This window comes from Micropterus dolomieu, linkage group LG20 (genome assembly GCF_021292245.1).
Source record: "Micropterus dolomieu isolate WLL.071019.BEF.003 ecotype Adirondacks linkage group LG20, ASM2129224v1, whole genome shotgun sequence".
NCBI lineage: Eukaryota > Metazoa > Chordata > Actinopteri > Centrarchiformes > Centrarchidae > Micropterus > Micropterus dolomieu.
The window spans coordinates 7,295,375-7,315,583 of NC_060169.1; the positions used below are offsets into that span (position 1 = coordinate 7,295,375).

At 37.7% G+C, this 20,209-nt stretch overlaps 1 protein-coding gene across 2 annotated transcripts in view; it reads left to right on the plus strand.

The window, feature by feature from the left end:
* luzp2 (leucine zipper protein 2) overlaps window positions 1–20,209 on the plus strand; it is a 163,528-nt gene that overhangs the window by 122,725 nt on the left and 20,594 nt on the right. For both annotated transcript variants that reach the window (XM_046032818.1, XM_046032819.1), the window contains exons 6-8: window positions 1,896–1,958; window positions 13,595–13,657; window positions 17,355–17,429. In XM_046032818.1, the coding sequence (XP_045888774.1) occupies window positions 1,896–1,958; window positions 13,595–13,657; window positions 17,355–17,429 (201 nt within the window). The remainder of the gene's footprint in view (window positions 1–1,895; window positions 1,959–13,594; window positions 13,658–17,354; window positions 17,430–20,209) is intronic.

Here is a 20,209-nt window from a genome sequence, read left to right on the forward strand (position 1 = left end):
CTGTATAAGAAGAGTGAGGTCCAAGTTATGGTGCAGGGCGGCAGTTTGGGGGGGGGGGGGGGGGGTGTCATTGGGTTTAGTTTTCTTGAATTAAAGCTGGTGAATGACTATTCATTGCTCCCTGCTGCTTGAGTTCTGCTGGATGGGTTTAAAAAATAAACCTTTGGCTACAGGTAATTAGCTCATTGATAAACTCATTAAGAATTTTAAATGTGTTGTTGAGTCCAATGAAAAGGGTTTATACATGTCCACTGGTTGCTATGATGAAGTTGTATATAATTATGTCGGTTTCTTTAGATAAAACAGAAGAGGTAAAACTTAGTTATGTAACAGGAGGTAATTTCTTGTCAGTATGCACTGTTATGTCTCCTATAAAATGTAACAACTGTGTTAACATGCAGCTCCTCCTTTGTTTTTGCAGTTTAACATTGATATGACCTATTCTAAGTAGCAGTTTAAACACACTGCATGCTTGAGACTTGCTGCAGTACAAACTGAAAAAAGCACATATAGATGTATGTGATATGAATTTCACAGTTGTATGTTTTCTTTTTTTTTTGTTGTCTTCCAAGATGTCTTATTGAAACACAACCGCACACCCCCAAAAACCTTATATGTCATATGGATAATTTTTGTTGCATAAATTATGTTGTAAGGTACAATATGTTCTGTTGAATGCATACTACTGTTTATATCAAGTAGTTTTCTTTTTTGTACTGTAATAACATTTCTGAGACACTCAATCTAATTTCAAATCACAGTATAGATCTGTCTCAAATTACCTTTTCTTAATGGAGATGCTGGAGACTGTACAATTTCAGCTCTTTTAGGCCTTAGTGAAGCTTTCGTCATGATTGATCATGCTGTTTTATTGGGTCATCTTGACATCTGGATGGGTAATTTGGGTTAAGCATTAAGTTGGTTTAGGAGCAATCTTACTAGCAGATCATTGCCAATTAAAAAGGGAAATGTATACCCTTTAAATGCTGTTATTACCTTCAGGTCCCATGCTTTTGTGTCTTTAAATGCTCCCTCTTGGCTGTGTCATTTGCTGACTTCCTTTTAAAAATAAAGTACTACATACTTAGTTTAAAGAGAAAGCTCTTGGTATCATGGCCTCTTATACAAAGCCACTGGCCAGAAACCTCTGTGTTATCTTTGATTATTACCTTACCTTTTAGAAACAGGGGCTGTACTTTACTTGTTTCACCATGGGTGTTTGAGTGCAGGCATGATATTTACAAATGAAAGAAGAGATTGTATTACTTCAGAAAGAAAAAATTTAATTATATATGACAAAAAGGGTAATGACAGTAGTGCAGTTCTGCTTTCAACAGATGAATATTTTAAATCCTCTTGTAACCTGGAGATGATCATTAATGCTATTAACACATCTCGTGTAAATTAATGTAACACACTATAGATTATTGTTTTCTAAGACAACATCACTCTCAGGCCTGCAGACTGTTTATAAAACTGTAGTGATGATCTAACTGACGCCAAAGAACGAGACCCTATGACCCCTACATTGGCATCTCTCTTCTTGCTGCCACTCAAATGATTTCAAGGCTTTACTGATCACATTTAAAGTTCAGTGGGGGTCTGGCCCTGAGCTACATTTCTGACCTTTTAGATGCCTATCAGATCAGTACAAGTGCACTTTCAGATCATCAGACAGGGCACCCCTGACTGCTCCTCAGCCTGAAATCGAGAGGCAACGAAGCACTTGCTGTCAGAGCTCCTCAACAGCTAAATGCCCTGCTAGAGAAACTGAGGCCCACTAAGTCAATAGTACTTTTCATAAAGCAGCACAAATTTTAAGGGAACGTGCAGTGCAGAATGCAGGGTAAACACAAATAACATTACTTCTTTCTTTCTTTCTATTCTCTTTTCAGAACAAGAGCTTGAAAAATAAACTACTCTCGGGACACAAACTTTGTGACGCCTATGCTGAAGAGGTAAGAATTTTCAATTAGTACATTCTGTTTGATCTCATATATAATTTATTCTCAACTCCAGCTACTTAATTGTTTATTGTTCATGGAATAGGTGCAATTCATGATAAGATATTGCAGACAAATTGTTAGGCAAGCAAGTAATTTTAACAAAATACAAATTATAAGATCTAACTGATAAGTAAAAAGTGATTATCATTAATTGACTGAAATATTACTGTATTAATAATAATCAAAGGATTTAAATGTTGTCTTATTCATTAAAATTAAATTTTAATTTTACTGTAACTATAATCAGAAAACTCTTGGTTCTACTTGGTACATGGTGAAAGATTTACAAAAAAAGACCAGCTTAAGGATAGAAATAGTCGACTCCTGTCTCTCTCACTCTCTTGCACACAAGCTTGCTTGGTTTTGGCTGCACAGTGAGTCTCAGAACAACTTGTGTCTTACAGCGAGCTCTTTGATGGCTGTACAGTGCAATCTGAGGAACTCTGGTTGTAGTGAGAGCAGTGCGAGTACATTTCATCTAAATCATTTTTGCTGTCACCTACCTTTCCTCTTTTTCTACTTCAGCTCTGCTGCCAGTTGTCACGGTCAGCAGCGTCCACCTGGCTCACATCCTTAGTGAAGCCTGAGCTGAGCTTTGAACTGCTGCTTTGGCCTTTCTGCTGACCAATGCTGTAATTTAGCCATGCAGGATCTTAAAAGGCAACAGGTCCTGCAGGCATCCTGATGACATGCCCAAGTGAGTGTAGCTGGTGCTGTGTAATCGTGGGCTCAATAGTTATGCAGTTGTGCAGTTGGTGATTCCAAGCATTTCCTGAATCCAGGTTACAGTATGTAGAATAACTTTGGATTTTTACAACATAGAGCAGTCTGGTGATGCAGACAGATTGATAGATGGCGACCTTGGTGTGGAGATGGACATTTTTCTTTAGAAAGACCCTGGGCTAGACCTCCCCTGAGATAGATGAGGTGTTTTGATCAGTGCTACAGAGGATATTAACAAGGTTTTTGAATGACAGAACAAATATTAGAAGTTTACATTTGCAGGTGAAGACAAGCAATTATGCAGAGTGGAAACAGTGATATTTGAGTACCTCAAATTAGTAATATGTACTCTCAAAAAATACTTTTGCCCTTGAATTACGAACCCATGTTCTCAAATTACTTAATTTGCCTGCCCTTTCTCTCTTGATCAGGCACACATTTTACCTCCATATTTATAGCCCATCATAGAAAGTGTTACCAAGGTTACGCTATTAGCTTTTCTTTCATTAGCTTTCAGTTCTCAGTGTAGTTCTTCCTCACTTTTTTTGAAAACCTGAAACACGATACTTTTCATATTTTCTATCCATATTGAGCACCTTCATTCAAACTAAGTGTTGTTCAAAACTCTTTATTATGCTCCATGGGAAATACATATAATTGCCTGTTTATTATATACACCTGGCTAAAACTAATGCATACAATAGTCCTGCAATAAATCTTACCTTTTATGAAGATTATAACGTTCAGTTTTCAAAACCTGTGACTTCAGTTTGATTCAGTGATTGATTTAATTGTTACAATAACTGAATGTTAATATTTAGACTTCCTGAACAGAGTAATCTGAGGACATACGTGTAATCATTTGCGATTATGCATCACACCTAACATCAGAATAAATAGACTCAGCACAGTAATGTAGCTGAATATTTTCTGGACAAATCACTTCTGGCTTAAAGCCCATAATGCTATTGGTCCAACAGCCTCAGCAATGATGGACTGAAGCTTTGAATTGACCACAGTTACATGTACACCACAGCTCAGAAGTCAATAAAGAGAATTTAGTGTTTTGAAGCTCTTGAAGTTGAGGAGCTTTTTATCAACGCTGCTCCTATACTAAGATCATCCTTGAGTTCCTATTGAGACAGGAAATTGGTGTTGAAAATTAAAGGCCTCTTTCCTTCTACAAAGCCTCCATCTGAATATCCCTGACATTTCACCAGCTAAGTTTATCCAAACCATCATCACATATTCAAACTCTGAGATGATGATGACACATTTGACTATGCAGCCAAGTCTGATTGTAACACTTCAGGAGTTGGAAGGAGTACAAAGGCTATAAAAAGGTCCTGATTGAAGTTGTCGGTCAGTCTGCACTGAGCCAGAATTCCTAGCAACGAAAAGGAAATGATCTAAACAGTGATAAAATATGACTGGTTTGCTTTGTGCTTGTAGATGATAATATTATACTTGCAGTACTTTTTAATACTGAGATGTTTTCTTGTCCAGTGCTTCTTTGTCTGCCTGATTACTTCTGCAGAACTGTTACCAAGGGAAGTAGACATCAAGGTCTTTAGGGAGCAAATAACTACTAGAATTTTCTTGAACACTGGTAGATCACTGAAGGTCATCGTCTTCCATTCCCTTTGGAGGCTATAAAAGTTGGAGTAAATCACTGATAGGAACATTCTTCCATGCCCCTACTTTCATCCTGGAAAGTTATTTATGTTTAAAGGAGAAGGGTTTCAGATTGACCCTGTAATCACTGCAGAGTGACAGAAAGAGATGGATACTAAAACTGCAAAACAATTGCCATCAATGCTGGAAATTGCAAACATTATTCTATTACAAGTTTGTCTATTGGTAAGGAAGTGTATTATGCTTACTCAAACATAACTTCTGTTTATGGGGTCTAAATTCTGATATGTGCACTGCCTGTGTTTAATGCAAGACATGACAGTACCCACCCAACCAAAACATCAAAAGTTGAACCTAGATTACCATGTTTACCCTTGAACTGTTGTCTGGCAATCATGCTTCAAAGATGTTTTCAATTAAGATTTCCTCAGAGTATTGAGTGAGTCAGAGTTAAAGATAAAATCTTTGAATCTTAAATCAGGGCTTTGAAGCCATGTCCAAGAACTGAGATTAGGCCAGTTCTTTTTTAGCTGGCCTCAAATAAACTTTCCAAGCACAAGCTTAGAAAGCTTTTGTTCACATGATACATTTTAAGATTTTGTATGAGTAAACAGCAGCTTTCCTTTATGTTTGATTTGCATTCTCATCTTGTGAAAATTGACTTTGGGAATTCCTGCATTGTATATTGGAATACATTTCATTTGGTGTGGTAATCATCTTTTAGAAAGCTGCTTTAACTTATGCTTGGCTTTCCTTGTAATGTGAAGTGGAGGATCAAGCTTTGTGCTCTTAATCCGTGTTGTGTGGTGAAAACTACTCAGCTAAAAAGATGTGAAATTACATGTTAACAACACTGTAAGGAAGGTTGTGTGGCTGCTGTTACAGAAATATGCGGGAACTGATCCTGTGTCTTCATTGACTGTAAAATTGAGTACTTAGTAAGGTTAAGTCCAGAAGAAACTAGCTATTATTTTGAGAAAACAATAATAATTACATTAAAGTCAATATCCATGAAAAATCTATTTTTTGCTCTAAAGACTACACAATACAAAAAGGTTGACCAAAGTTTTGCAGTCTCTTATGAGGAACATATCAGATGTTTAAGGTAGGACTGCAACTGATTATTTCAATCATCATTTACTCTGACAATTTTTTTTTTTTTTTGATTAATAAACGAATTGTGAATTTCCTCAGACAAACCTCCAACCCTCTTCATGTAGCTTGTTTTGTCTGATCCACATTCCAAAATCCAAAGTTATTTAGTTTACAATCACATAGTGTAGCAAATCCTCAATCAGAATCAAAAGGAGCTTTATTGCCAAGTAGTGTTTTACACATAAGAGGAATTTGCTTTGGTGATAAGGTGCTACACGTAGACAAACATACAGTTGACAGAAATATATAAATATGGAATAGACAGTGCAAGTTATATAAGAATAATAAAAAGAATAGAGAAAAATAATACAATTATTTGCAGAGAAAGAACAACGTTGCAGATATTTACATGTGCATTATTCTGGTTTTGTGTTGTGCAGACGTATTGTAACGGAAGAGAATGTTGTGTACATAAATATATAAATTGACAATATAAAAATATACAACAACAAAGATTAACAATTTACAAGAAATATGTGCAATGTGCCAGATTTGTGATATGAAATGAAATAGTATTTGATGAGGCTAGTTGCATATGGGAAGAAGCTGTTTTTGTGAGAGGTTTTGGTCCTGGTTGACCGCAGCCTCTTGCCAGAAGGGAGAGACTGAACCAGGAATCTAGAACCAGGGGATATTTATCATGGCAGAAGCATATTATTTATAAATTTTGGTAAAAACATGAATTGCAGACATGCGAGTTCCCACACAAAAGCATCAAGCTACTTACACTGCTGTCAAGGAGATAATGGCCATGTAACTTCAGCTCAATATGATGTCATATGTTTAATTACTTTAAATAACAACTGCATCATAACCAGGTCTAAAATATTGAAAGTGCACAGTGCCTCATGTTTTAATATTCTGCTTCTTTATAATATTAATTATCGCTATCATTTATCATTTTTAGCCTTTTTAGTGAGAGTGTAGGGCTTCAAGAATGGTCAAACGAGTTGTGCAGGTGCTAAGTCATTAGCTCACTTGAGCTCATTTAATTTAATTTGGGCATAAGGAGCGGTTTGGACTCTATTAGCTGTTATGAGGGTTATGAGAGACTGTTGGCCATGTTATCCCATTTGCCACAACCTCTGAAAACAATGAAAGGATGTGTCATTGTTGAACTGAAATTATTTTAAATTATTAGGAATGGTTGAATTTTGTAAACCCAGAGATATTTCATAGTAGGATGAAAGGAAGTACTTTCCCAAGCCAATTTATTTTTTTGAATCTCAAAAACAGTTTGCAAAGACAATAGTGGAATTGTCAATTTTCAAACATGACTGTATGGATGCAGATAGGTCACTAAGAAAAATGTATCACATGCTTTAGCAAGCTCAGTCAGGAAACTCACTGGCAGGCAGGCCCTGGCCTGACTCAGCTGTGTGTTTGTTCACTTCACCAATCACATACACTTCACAAATTCAGCCGTCCATTTAAATTGGAAGGGAAACTTACCAGGTCTATGCTGTGGTTCACTTTGCTACTGCTGCTATTGAAGCTACTGCTGCTTGCTATACATATCTGGCTATTTTTGCTCTTTATTTGGTTCCTTGGAAAAATGCAGTAATGTCCAAACGATAATGTCCAAACGTTAATGTCCATAGGGGAAACAACTGATTGAAGTTAAAGTTAACACCATTCTGTGAAGGAGTGACACTTGGCATTAGAGATGCCATTTAATCTTTTGCTCATCTTTTCCTCAATAGCATGATTTTATCACCTATTTTCTATTCTGTCAAAAAGTGTTTCTGCATTGTCATCATTTGGATGAAGGATGTTGTTACACTTCAGTATTTCAGCACTGTTATGACTAAAATGACATTTCACTCTTGCATCAGAATTTAATGAAATCTCAAGTATCCTGAACCTCATAAAATATAATACGTTGGATTTGGGAGGATTTCCTGTAATGACTGATTTCAAGGTGAATAGCCCTATATGATTCATTCTACAGGGCTTTTTGAATGGCGCAGCATGCCATCATCATCTTGTATATTTTGGAGCAAGAAATGATCTAGGACAGTGGCGGTCCGGGGGGTCCCCAGCAAAAAGGGGAATAATTTATTTTCACTCTACATTCCATACATAAGTAACACAATGAAAAAATGTATGACTTCGGTCATGGGTTGCATACAATTTCTATAATAAAAGATACAAAAGAAAAAAATCCTATCAGATGGGAAACCCTGGGGCAAAATCTTATCAAATGGGGGTCCGTGGTTCCTTGACAAGAAAAAGTTTGAGAACCACTGATCTAGGAAACAGATCACAGTAGTCTTTAATAACAAGTTATTTGAATAAATGTTCTTTGCATCCATTTCTTCTTATAAAACAAAATACTGTATTCTTGCACTTATGAATGTATCTAAAGTGACTATAAAGTTTCATGCTGGTGTTTTCTACTACACCACTGATTTACCTAAAGTTGGATCCTGATGCACATACAGACAGGTCATTCTGTGATAGGCATTTTTGGGAAAGATTAGGTTGGTTTGATATGAGAACCAGGGAAGATGTCTAACCACTAGCATTCTGTGTAGCCGTGTTGGACACATTACCCTTGTGATATATTTCCTAGTGATACCTTCCTGTTTGCATCCCCAAGCCTGTAAAATATTTATTAGGTTTTCTGTCCTATCAGGAAGAAGCAAAGAGATGACATGTAGTTAAATCCAATGTAATATTAGAATGGCTCAGGATCTCATCGAATCAGAAATCAAAGCAGAGTTCTTACACGTATGAATATTTGATGTTTGCCTGCTTTGATAATGCATTGTTTTGGGAGATGTGTGCTCCTAGCTTCAGTGATATACCCTACAATGGAATTAGTTATGTGCACAGGGAGGACACAAGAGCAGATCCTTTAAATAAAAACAAATGTATTAGTATGCTGTTCTAGTTAATTCACTATCTATATTGAACAAATCAGATTACCCTGACTGAAATGATTGAAATAAAATATATACTTCAGTCAGTAAGGTTTGGCTGCCAGCCAGTCACTGATCCGCCTCGGCTTGCATGCTTTAGCCAATCAGACATATTTCACAAATAGGGCAATCTTTTTAAATGGGGAAAGAGACGTAGTAGGTCTGTGATGCTGATGTGCTCTTGCTGCGAATGCAGATACAGATGTATGGTCTGAACACTTTTGCACACCTACCATCACCCTGTGATGGCGTCACCTGCTTGTATCTTTTTTGTGCTTTTATTTAATTTGGAGCAGTTGTGCTGTTCTCTTCTAGGAAAGATTTATGGTACACTGAGTTATGTGCACAGAGTGAACATACAAACAGATCTATTCTTTGCCAAAAGTAAGCCACTGTTATGTCTTCTATATTTTCAGTAACAATGTAAGCCAATTGTTAGTTGTCCTTTCTGAATTAAGGCTTTGACATCTACTGTGCAATGACAAATAGAAATTTAGAAAGACATCAGTATACTGACAACTTAAAAAGACATACTTATATTCAGTGTTGGGCAAGATACTTGGAAAATGTGGTGCGCTAAGCTACTAGCTACTCTACATTAAATGAACCTTCACTACACAGAAGCTACCCCCCAGTGAAATGTAGCAAGCTAAGCTACAGCAATGTGGCAAAAGTAGCTTAGTTACATCTAAGCTACTTTAAATTTTTTAATATTTTGTAGTTAGGTCATATATATATATATATATATATATATATATATATATATATATATATATATATATATATATATACATACACACACACACACACACACACACACACAGTAGGCTATAGGCCTAGTTTATATTGAACTTACTTCATTCCGGTGTAGCAAAAGAAGAAAGACTAAAAACCTGCTCCAAACCGTGTGTGGGTGCGAGAGAGAGAGCTAAATCACACAGACACACAGAAACTCTCCTACTTAGTGCCATATAATTGCAACTAACGAGAGAGATCTCATACATGGAAACAAGTTTCTGCCACTACATATCAAAGTTTCCACCTCACTAGAGGAAGAGGTGTCCAGGCTGGACCTTGATCCTTCTCACACGAGGTGTTACAGTAACTATCACAATAGAAAGTAAACTCAATCGCAGGTGTGGGTGGTGATGGAACAGTGGATAAGACGCATGCCTTTGGTGTGACAGACCCGGGTTCAATTCCCCACTGTAACACATCCACCAATGCTCCAGAGGCGTGCGACCTCTGACATGTGTAGCGATGTAAGTCGCTTGGGATAAAAGCATCAGCTAAATGAATAAATGTAAATGTGTGTTTATTCCCCTGCAGCAAAGTCGCAGACATCAGCCCAGTGATCGGTACGTGATGTCACCGTCACATGGAAGCGCTTCTGTCGGCTGCATATACAAATCCATGTGTGGCGGTGGCCTCACTTACTGATCCTTCAGAAATGCTTGGGAAAATGTAGCGTGTATGGAAGCTACCGTGCTACTCGGTCAATAAAAGAGCTTCATTGACTGAAAAGCTTTTTCTCACTGATTCTTTTCAAGATGAACAAGCCATACTGCATGGATTCCAAAATGTTTTGTACCTACTAGTCATCTTGAAACAAAAAAATTTTAAAATAGGGCCCAGGTTTAAAAAAATATATAGCTCCACCATTCTGTCACATGTAGTAAGTTATCTAAGTTAGCATTTAGTTCAGCTGACACTAGGGCATGTGCAATATTGACAAAAAATTATATCTAGATATTTTTGGGGATTTTGTCTAATGATAATTTGACGATATTTGGCATCCTTCAAAAATGTGTTTGTAAAAGTCAAGTGTGAGCATAGTGTGTGTGTGTGTGTGTTAGAGGAGGAGGAGATGGAGGAGATGGAGCAACTGTGTGCGTAAACGGGTGTGCCGGTGAATGGCAGCAGAGCAGAGAGCAATGGGTCAGCAATAAGCCTTTAGTTTAGAAGTAATGTCCAGCGGAGCGCCCGTGTGTTGCTCGCCAACTGTTGAAGAGAGTAAAGGGGGTTAGCCCCAAGTTAGTATCAACTCCAGCACTGGAGAAAAACAAAGTCTCTGCTGGAATGGTTAATAATAGGATGTTAATTGTTGCTTACTTATGATATCAATGGAAACAGGTCTTATTTATGTATTTTTTAACTGAAGCATTTAAGTGAAGATATCATAAAACAGTGAAATCATCCACGCAAATATTACTGACATCCAGTAAGTATGATTTCACGTTTTGCTATACTAGCCCTGAGTTCTGTCTTACGTTTTATAGTAATGGCTTTCATCCTGTCATCATTGCCATCGACCTGGGCTGGTTAAGGCCTGTCGTGGACAGCTGACTCCCAAAGCTTTAAAATTTCTAGATATTCCGTGCTGTGGTTAGTTTCTGGTCTTTAACGGTAACCCATTTTTGATATAGTTTGCAGATTTATGTCTTTTGAGCCACATCCACCTTTTCTAAGTCAAACCACCTCCATGCGAGTGAGGTTCATCCACGTTTTGCGATTCAATCTAAAGATGTAGATTTCAAGGCTGATGGTGGAGGTGTGTTTTATTTCTCCTGGCGCTGTTCACTCATTTATAACTTCAGTCATGAATTTTTTGGTAGCTGTTGCTTGTTTAACTCTAGCACACATGTACTGCATGCATGACGCATGACGTCATGCATCAATGACGGACAGGGTGTTTTTGATAGATTTTTGCAAAGTGATTAACCTAGCCTACTTAATAATGTTTGCTCACACGTCGTTGAAACAACCCATAAGATATTATCATAGACGATACATATCACACACCCCTAACTGAGATAACCATTGCAAAAAAAATTATTATCTCAAAATAAAAAAATCCTATTTGTCTGATCTTGTCATTAACAACAAATAGAGAATAAACCTAGCAGAACATAAGTGTCAAAAACATAGTTGAACACACATTAACGTGTCTGTCTTTTTGTCATTAAGACAAGGACGATGACTCATGCATTACTTGAATATTTTGAAAAAGTTAGGGAGAGCTGTTAGAATGCACCAAGCTTATGAAATACTGTCTCACTGTACTTTGTTTAGATTGTAACTATTTTAAATGCAGGTCCCCACCCTTGCAGGATTTGAACCATCAGGAACAAAAAGGCAGAGCTGTTGCTGTGATTCTCCTGGGCCGAGGAGACAGCTCACATGATTTATTCTTAGTAAATAATAGACCAATGCTTTGGCAATTCTGAGAGCTCAGCACATTTTAGAGATTCAGATATTTGCATTTATAACACTCCACAGCCTGTGACTCTGTCGCCTCTTTATATAATTCATTCTATTACCAGCAAGTATCTTAAAACCGCCACTTAACTGATGCAAATACAATTCATTTGTTAACATTTCATTTTGTGGCCTGGGCCAAAGAAAACAGATTAAACAATCTCAAATCAAATATATGGCCTGTCCTCTGTGAGTGTGAGTTTTAAAGTTAGCTCTGTGTTTATTTAACCTTAAAAAAAAAATTATGACGAGCAATTTTGAATCCAGTTTCACATAACAGAGATGGGTTTCTAGGGACATGGAAGCACCCTGGGAAGAGGAATAACAAGATAAAGAATCTCATAAAAAAAAAAAGGGCACAGGTGCTTGTCAAGTACACAAAACACTTTGAAGTGAATTTGTCCCTCAGCATCATGTTCAGTGTGCTTTGGTAAAAGATTAGACCTCATGTCATATTTTTACTGCCTGTGTCAAGGAAGGAAGATAGAAAGAGAGCAAGAGAAGTTTATAGAGATGGACAGTCAGATAGAAAGAAAGATATATACAGCTGATAGATATAAAGAGGGAGGTATAGATGGGTATAAATAAAGGGAGCAAAAGAGGATTTATAAAGATAGACAGTCTGGTAGAAAGGAGATATACAGTAGATACACATATAAACAGATATAGATAGGTAGAAAGAGATATTAGTCAGCGCATATGTTAACCCAATTTCCAGAAAAAAACTGTTTTACACCAGTTCTCCAGTCAATCTAATCCATGCCATGTAATTAAAAGCACCAGTGAAAACTCAGTCTATTAAAAAACATGAGGAAAACGTGAAAATATGACATTTATGTTTGTTTTATGCCTCAAGTTAAGGAACATTGTGGCCAGTTCATCCTATTTTGTTTTTACTAATCCTCCCCAGCCAAGCATAAAAACCTTGTGAATATTTGTACAAATTTTCAGTGTTTCTATTTGTTTTTTATGTGCTAATTGAAAATGCACATAAAAACAGGTGAATGGAAATTTACTTACAAATACATACAGATAAGGAGATATAGATAGATAAGTTGAAAAAAAGAGATGTAGGTAAGTAGGTAGGTTTTAAATATATTTTATCATCACAATAGTCTTTAATATGAGCTCTAAACTCTTGTTATGGCTGAAATATGATGCACAGACTTATCAGTGTTCTCTTTTTAAACTTAAACTTTGCTGAGTTTCCACCTGAGTCAAGGCAATTTTATTCGTATAACAGTTAATCACAGTTAGTCTTACAAAGCTTCACAATACCTTCAGTATAAAAACTCTGTGAAAACATCTTCTAGCCTCAATGAAGACACAAAGAGAAACCCTTTTTGAACTGCGGCAGAGTCCGATGTGGAGGCTTTCAGTGTTCATGCTCACATTATGTGCAGCTCTGAGGATGGCTGTGTATCAAGCTATCTAGGAGGCAGCCTCTGTGTTCCATGTGCCTACTGATGTGGAGCAGCAGAGTGAATGTCAGGTAGAGCTGGTCACTGTGTCGGTTTGGGGGCGGCAGTAAAGATGTGCTCTGTTTGTGTGTGTGCTGCTTACCGATGACAGACGAGAGCCCGTCGTAACCTAGGAACCTGCGTGTGTGGTGATGGTAGTGGTAATGTGTGTAGTGGGAGTGAGAATTCAGGTTTAGACAGTGGGAAAGAAGCCAGTGCATGACTGCATCATTGTGTGGACTATGCAGTTCAGTGAAGGGGAGATTTGATATTTTCTTCCTCTCAGTAGAGCCTTCCTTTAAGCCAGAGCTTTGCCTAGGGAACACTCACAAAGGAGTCTTCTGCTGCAGCTGGCAGAATCCTGCTACGTGATCTAAAACCAATTTCGCTATTTGAATAAGCTAACATTTATTTCCTTATCTTCCCCTTGCAGTCCAAAAAAATCCAGGCTCAACTGAAAGAACTGCGGTACGGGAAAAAGGATTTAATTTTTAAGGTAAGTTCAAACTGAAGGGGGTGGCTTCATAGTAGCTCCAGACCAGGGGTAAACAGGTACTTCAGACCACCTTGAAAGGATGATCCTGTCACATGAAGTACTCCAATTAATTTAGTCTGCAATTACAAAGTCCCTCCCAGTCAGCAGCCTGCACAGTCAATTGGCTAGCCCTTACTCAACATATCTTCTGTACTATGTTTTCCCCTCTGTAAGTTCTATCCCATCCTTTTCAGTCATGGGGTGTATGTGGATAAATGATGTTGACAGTGGTGGATAAAGTTGATACAGAATTATGCATTAGCTCATATAAGGGAATCTTCAAGACACAGATTACAGATGACACCCTGTATTGCTACAATTCAGCAGGTACCATATATTATTGGGCATAAGAAATGTGTCTCCTCCTCACATACCTCCTTTGCAAGCACAATGGCAAAGAAACTGCTATGGATTGTTGCCCACCCGTACATCCTCCACTGCCCTTTGTAAGACTAAATGTTCTTAGATGTGAGTGCTTACGTAATATTTATTGACATTTACTGATGCATCGACTGACCTTTCAGGCCTTGTTTGCAGTGTTAAAATAGCAGTCAAAAATTTTGCCACAATGCCCTGTAATGCTGTTTCTTAAATGTATGTTTTCATTCTTCAGACTCATCATTCCTAAAGCTGTGGCAGGCATAAATGAATAAAAAGGACTCAATCCTCACAGATTGAATTTTATGCTTCTAGCCCAACGACTGAATATATTGTCCCTCGATGTCCTGTTCCTTGTTCTATTTCTAGCCTGTGAATGATGGATGCATTGACTTGTTTGCTTGGTGTCACTGCTTGTAAATCGCCTCTAAATTGCATCAGTCACTCACCCAACACAACTTTATTGCTCAATGTCACCAAACATTTCATATGGACCTTCAAATCTTTATGGCCTTTGGTAATTTGCAGTTGCAGAAGGATAAAGCTAATTTGATCATGCTCTTTGTCTTGTAAAAACAGTCATCTTTGGGAGATGACACTCAGTCTGCTTTTTTTTATAATGAAAAGGTCAGAGGGAAATGCATCGTGAACCTCTGACCCCCAACCCACCCAATCCCTCTGGCTAATCCTGAAAACTCTTATGCATTCCAAATATGCTGTGATCAAAAGCCCAGCGGGGGACGAGGGAGCAGGAAGTAGAGAAGAGTTACTCAAGATACAGAAATGTCATCAGCCACACAGGGGGAATGTCAGTCAAGGCACCTTGACCAGGAGGCAATTGAATTGGTTACGACTTGTACCAAATCAAACTGCATTTTACAGCTCAACGACAAAAAAACCCAAAACAATCTGACAAGACTGGAGACAGAACAAAATCAAGAAACCTCAAAACGTAATTATTCTATCTTGGGAACCGCTTTCTTAGAATTGACAGGTATGGCCATGACAGAAAATTTATTGAGAAACCATAAAAAAAGAAAAGCTTACCTGCTTTGACAAAATGCAGTAATGCAGATTTGCTAAATGAGGACATACTGCATCTACACTGCTAGAAAAGAACCCAGAATTTTCTTCACTTTTCCAATAATAGCCCTCAGATTTGAAGGACAACTTAAAAAGAGAGCCAACTATCTGAATCTCAACCATGCAGTCCCAGTACTTGTAAACACTATACACAGGCAGGTTCCCCTTCGCTTGCTCAGCCATAACATTAAAGCTTTCAGAGCAACTGACGGTGCCTTCCCTGCTTTTCCCTACGAGACAGTATTCTTGGCAGAGGAGCCATATTCAAGCCTTCACATCTTCTTTTCTCTGTCAGTGCACTTTTAAATGTACCCCTAGAGCTGTTCTCCTCCAGCATAGAAAAAAAACAGAAAAGAAAAATGACGGCTTGATGTAGTTGCATGCCTCATCTAACAGAGTGGCTAGTACCCCACTGACCCCACACCTCTATAATGGACTCAGCTCAGAAATATGGAGCTTTAGACTTGGAGGAACTAACCCTGAAAGTCAGCATTTCTGGGTCAGTAGCTATGCGTCTGCAGTCCTTGGAGGACTATCCGCTGATGATGCTCTGTGTAATGGATGTAATGGTTCTCTACTGTAAAGCTACACACCCGCATGTATACACTTAAACACAGTTTTCAAATCCTTTAGAAGACAACTAAGAGCAGACGGTAGCACTACACTTTCTTAAACTAAGCACTTGTTGTTAGGCAATATTTCTCCTGAACCCAACAGAAAAGTTTCAGGCAGTTCAAAGTGCAACATTTTATACTGTTGTTCTGAATGACCCCTAAATTCATTATTTTGGCCAATTGTAACATCATATTATAATGTACACTGCCAGTAATTCAATGGCAGATATCTAGTAATATGTCACCAGTCTCTTCGAAATTGGACTGTTTTTATCAGCCCCCTTCAGTATGCCATTATGTTGAAAATAATTCAAATTTTGCCATTTTCCACTGAGAGCTTTATATATATAAGCCTTTGTGTCTATGATTAAAGAACTGTTCCTCAAACTTTATTACCTTTGGATACTCTCTTGAGCACAGCCCGACAGCTACAAATTACTTTGTGCGATTGTCCTAAACTCCTTGTAAATGAAAAAATACCTTCTGAGAGGCAAATGTGATTCTTTGGCTTATTTGAATGACTCATCTGTCACCAAATCGTTTCAGCTTTCCTGTTGAGTGGTAGAAGTGACAGACATGTTCATCATTAAAATTACTTCTTTACTGGCAGAAATAGAGATGAAAATGAGCTGAACTGGTCAAACATGCCAAATGTCCCAACTGTGTCACAAAACTCACTGAGGTACCACATAGGTCTATAAAACTCACCAAAAACCATCAATCAGCCTCATCACCCATCTCTGAAATGTCATATGCTTTTTTTTCCAAAGATTGTAGATGCTGTTTTTGGGTTAGCTGACCTTGGGTGTTTCAGAATATAAGCCAATGCAGTTTATCATTTTGAGAGGCCAGTAAAAGACACCCAATATAAGTTCATCACCAAGGCCAGTTTTACACAGACAGCACGTAAATTATCCCAGTACACAAAATATCCCAAAAGTTTCTTTTCTTCTTGTTGATGTATTTATCAATAATAAGACTCCTCAGAAGAAACTGTTGATCATCATATGGAGTTATATTGGCTCCTTTAGTGGGGAAAAGGCATTTTTGTGTGTTGTTTAGCTCAGGGATTAAACTTCAGCAATGATGCTCATTAAGAGGTTTGATGGTTTCAGGGGGTCTGTTCTTGTAACCGTCAAGATTAAACCTTCTCTCTCTTCTCTCTAAAAGACCAATATAATCTGTGCTTTGAATGAGCTTATGCTTATCTTATTCCTTGTACCCTCTGGATTCTACTCTTGTGTTCCATGAAATAGACCAGCGTTATTATTCAAAGCATTTTAGCACTAACATTTAAATAATAATTTAGCAATATAATGCAGATATGATTATTTCCCCATTCCCATTTAAAGATACATGGGATATATTGAGTGCTAAGAGTGTATAATGCACATGAGGTTTGGTTCTTGATCAGTGTGTATGAGTGTATGTGAGGTCATAATACTGATTTTAAAAAGTCAGGACAAAATATCATAAAGAACTGTCAATCTTTTGCACTATAGATTTGTGTTGTTGATAGTGCTGTGGATATGGAGAATGCTTTGTCTGCACAGAACACAGACAAAGGTCATGTCTTTCTGCAGGGGCAGCAGCTAATGGACTTGGAGCACAAGTTAACTATAGCCAAGGAAGAACTGGAGAAGACCGCACTGGATAAGGTAAATAACAAAGAAATTTTGGTAACACTTTCTATGAAGGTCATCGCTATAATGACTTATACATATATTTATAACACAATATAATGCGTCCATAAGACATTATAACAGTTGTTATAATCACTTACAAACATGCATTAGGCGCTATAGCAAAGTTCATAACGTGTTATGACCTTTTGATTTAATGTTTTATAACTAATAGTAATACCAGTTTATATCAATGTGCGGCAAGAATCTCCGACCATGTTCCATAACACATTATAACCACCGACTCTGCCTCGTTATGAATATACTTTAGTCACCATTTACAATTAGTGATATAAAATGGAATAATAGCTTATAGTAATGTTTAAAGTTATATAGCATGTCTTTGTTTGCTTTAAGGGTAAACAACTTTTATTTATGTTTCTTCACTTTATGAACAATCTGTATGTATTTTGAACATTTTGCAGTTTAGCACAAAAACACAACATAATTACATCAAGGACACTCATCGTTGGGGGGTTAGAGAAGGCTCAAGAGAAGACCTGTTGCCGACCAACATCATGTAAGAGGCTCAGATGTTGCCACAGATGAATGGCGAGCCTATGGACAGGCCCTAACAGATACAGTGGACAATTAAAGACAACCACTTCACAAAACGTAGCCTATTAAAGGACATTTTAAAGTAATTGAATGGGAATAATGTTATCTAGTGCTAACTGCCTTCACTTTTCCAGCAGTTACGGAAACAGACTTAACGGACACACTGTGACCTACACCGCACACGTCTGCCTGACTGACAACTTACAAAGTAACTTAAATATTTTCCTCCGCTAACTTTCACCGTCACGTTTTGCTGCTCGCTCTCTCATTCATAATCAATTCAGAATCTTCCACATCCGCATCGCAAAGAAGTATACTGTACTATACTATAATGTTCACAGAAAACAAATGGCGGAACCTTCAGAACTGCGGAAGTGCAGCGCCCGGACAGTCGGAGGTGTGCACATAACAGAAACTCGTGATCTCTGTTACTTTTCTGAGACCAGTGTTTAGTGATTGGAATCCACCAAATCCTTAAAAATTCATTAAAATGAACTAATCTTTTTTTTGTGTCATTTTGTTCATTTTAACTAGGCTGGTTATTGCGGCGCTGCAGCCCTCTAGTGGGCGATTTAAAAAAAGAACACCACAGTTCTCAAACACAGAAGGCTGCCTGGCTTGCTCTAATTGACGAAGTATAATGAACGAATTCACCTCTTGATCTTTCTCTATCAGGGTTCTGTAAAGCCCCATGGAGCCACAACCAAATTCAAACCATGTAAAAACAACAGAAATATGTGTCAATATTCGATTAAGCCACTACTCCAGCTAAATCCGTCCATTTTCACAATCTTTCCTGAGTATATACTACCAGACCAGCCATATATATATAATTATAATTACTATCACTACATCTCTAAAGTGCTCATTCATACAGTAGCCTAACGCCTATCCATGAGTAACATCTATAGTATTAACATCACACTTACAGGGAATATATTGAAGTAGCCGAAGCTTGACACACTAGATGAATAAAACACACTCTTATTAAAATTTAACAAATTTAATAATAATCTCAAACACTGCAGGTTGTTCACCAGTCAGGAGCTGTGAAACACGGCTCTGTCGATAAATAAAAAGAAAAAGTTACGTTGCGTTCTCTGGCGGACCGGATCAGCTGTTAGCTGTAAACAAACCACAGGGCTAACGCTAACGTTGCTATGTGGTTGTGTTTTAATGGTTTAATGGTTTAGTCAGCCTGCCGAGTGAAGACAGACTCCAGGACCCATATGAGCGCTGAACGATTAGTTAATTCCTGCTCCACAGTAGCCGAGATGTTACGTGAAAAATGAACGAGTCAAACCCAGAGACCCACAGTTGAGAGTCGTGAACTAATCAATTCTGTTTCCTGTGCTAACAGAGACCTTGAAGCTGCCGTGTGACGAGTGAACGTAAGAGTCCAAGACTATTCATGCATGCGTGAAAATGAACGAATTACTCACTGAGACAACCCGTTCCTCCTGAGTCACATACAAGATTAGGTCAAATGAACGGGTCCGTGTACGTTTTGATAGTTTGTTTTTCGTTTGAACCAATAAACGAACAAACGAGAAAACCACCTTTTTTTCGTTTGTCGTTTTAAACCAGAAACAGAAAAAAAGAGCCGTTCTCCCGTTTTTGGTTTCTAAATCCAAAAACAAAAAACGACTAAACCAAATTCAAATAATGGTCCGATTTTGGTTTTACGAAATTCCTATTTTCATTTTCCGTTTGAAGATAGACGTTAAGAAAAGAAAGACCGGTGAGCCAGGTGACCCGGAAGTAAGAGTACAGATATTAAAATAAAAGCCAAGCGTTTACAACGGTCGGATCTGTAGCATCATGCAGCACTAACGTTATACCAGGGTGATGTTAGATGAAAATAAATAAATAAATAAATACACCTGGACCGAGAGAAATACGTTAGCAACAGCAGTTGATTGCATGCACTCTAATATTGTGCATATATTCATGTAAACAGCAAGAGTCACGTTTTTTTAAGTGCATTGTTTGGTGCAGTACAGTTGGTAGGCTAATATAGGTTAACCTAAGAAATGATTGTGTGTGCAGAGTTGTTACTGTAAGCGCTATATTTTTAATATTAAATAAATATTTAATGTGGTTTCCACCGTAATGAACCAAGCTGTTTCCCCTTTCTACCAGCAGGTGGCAGGATTTAACTGAAGGCCTGTACTGTGTAAATGTTTTGTGATATTTAT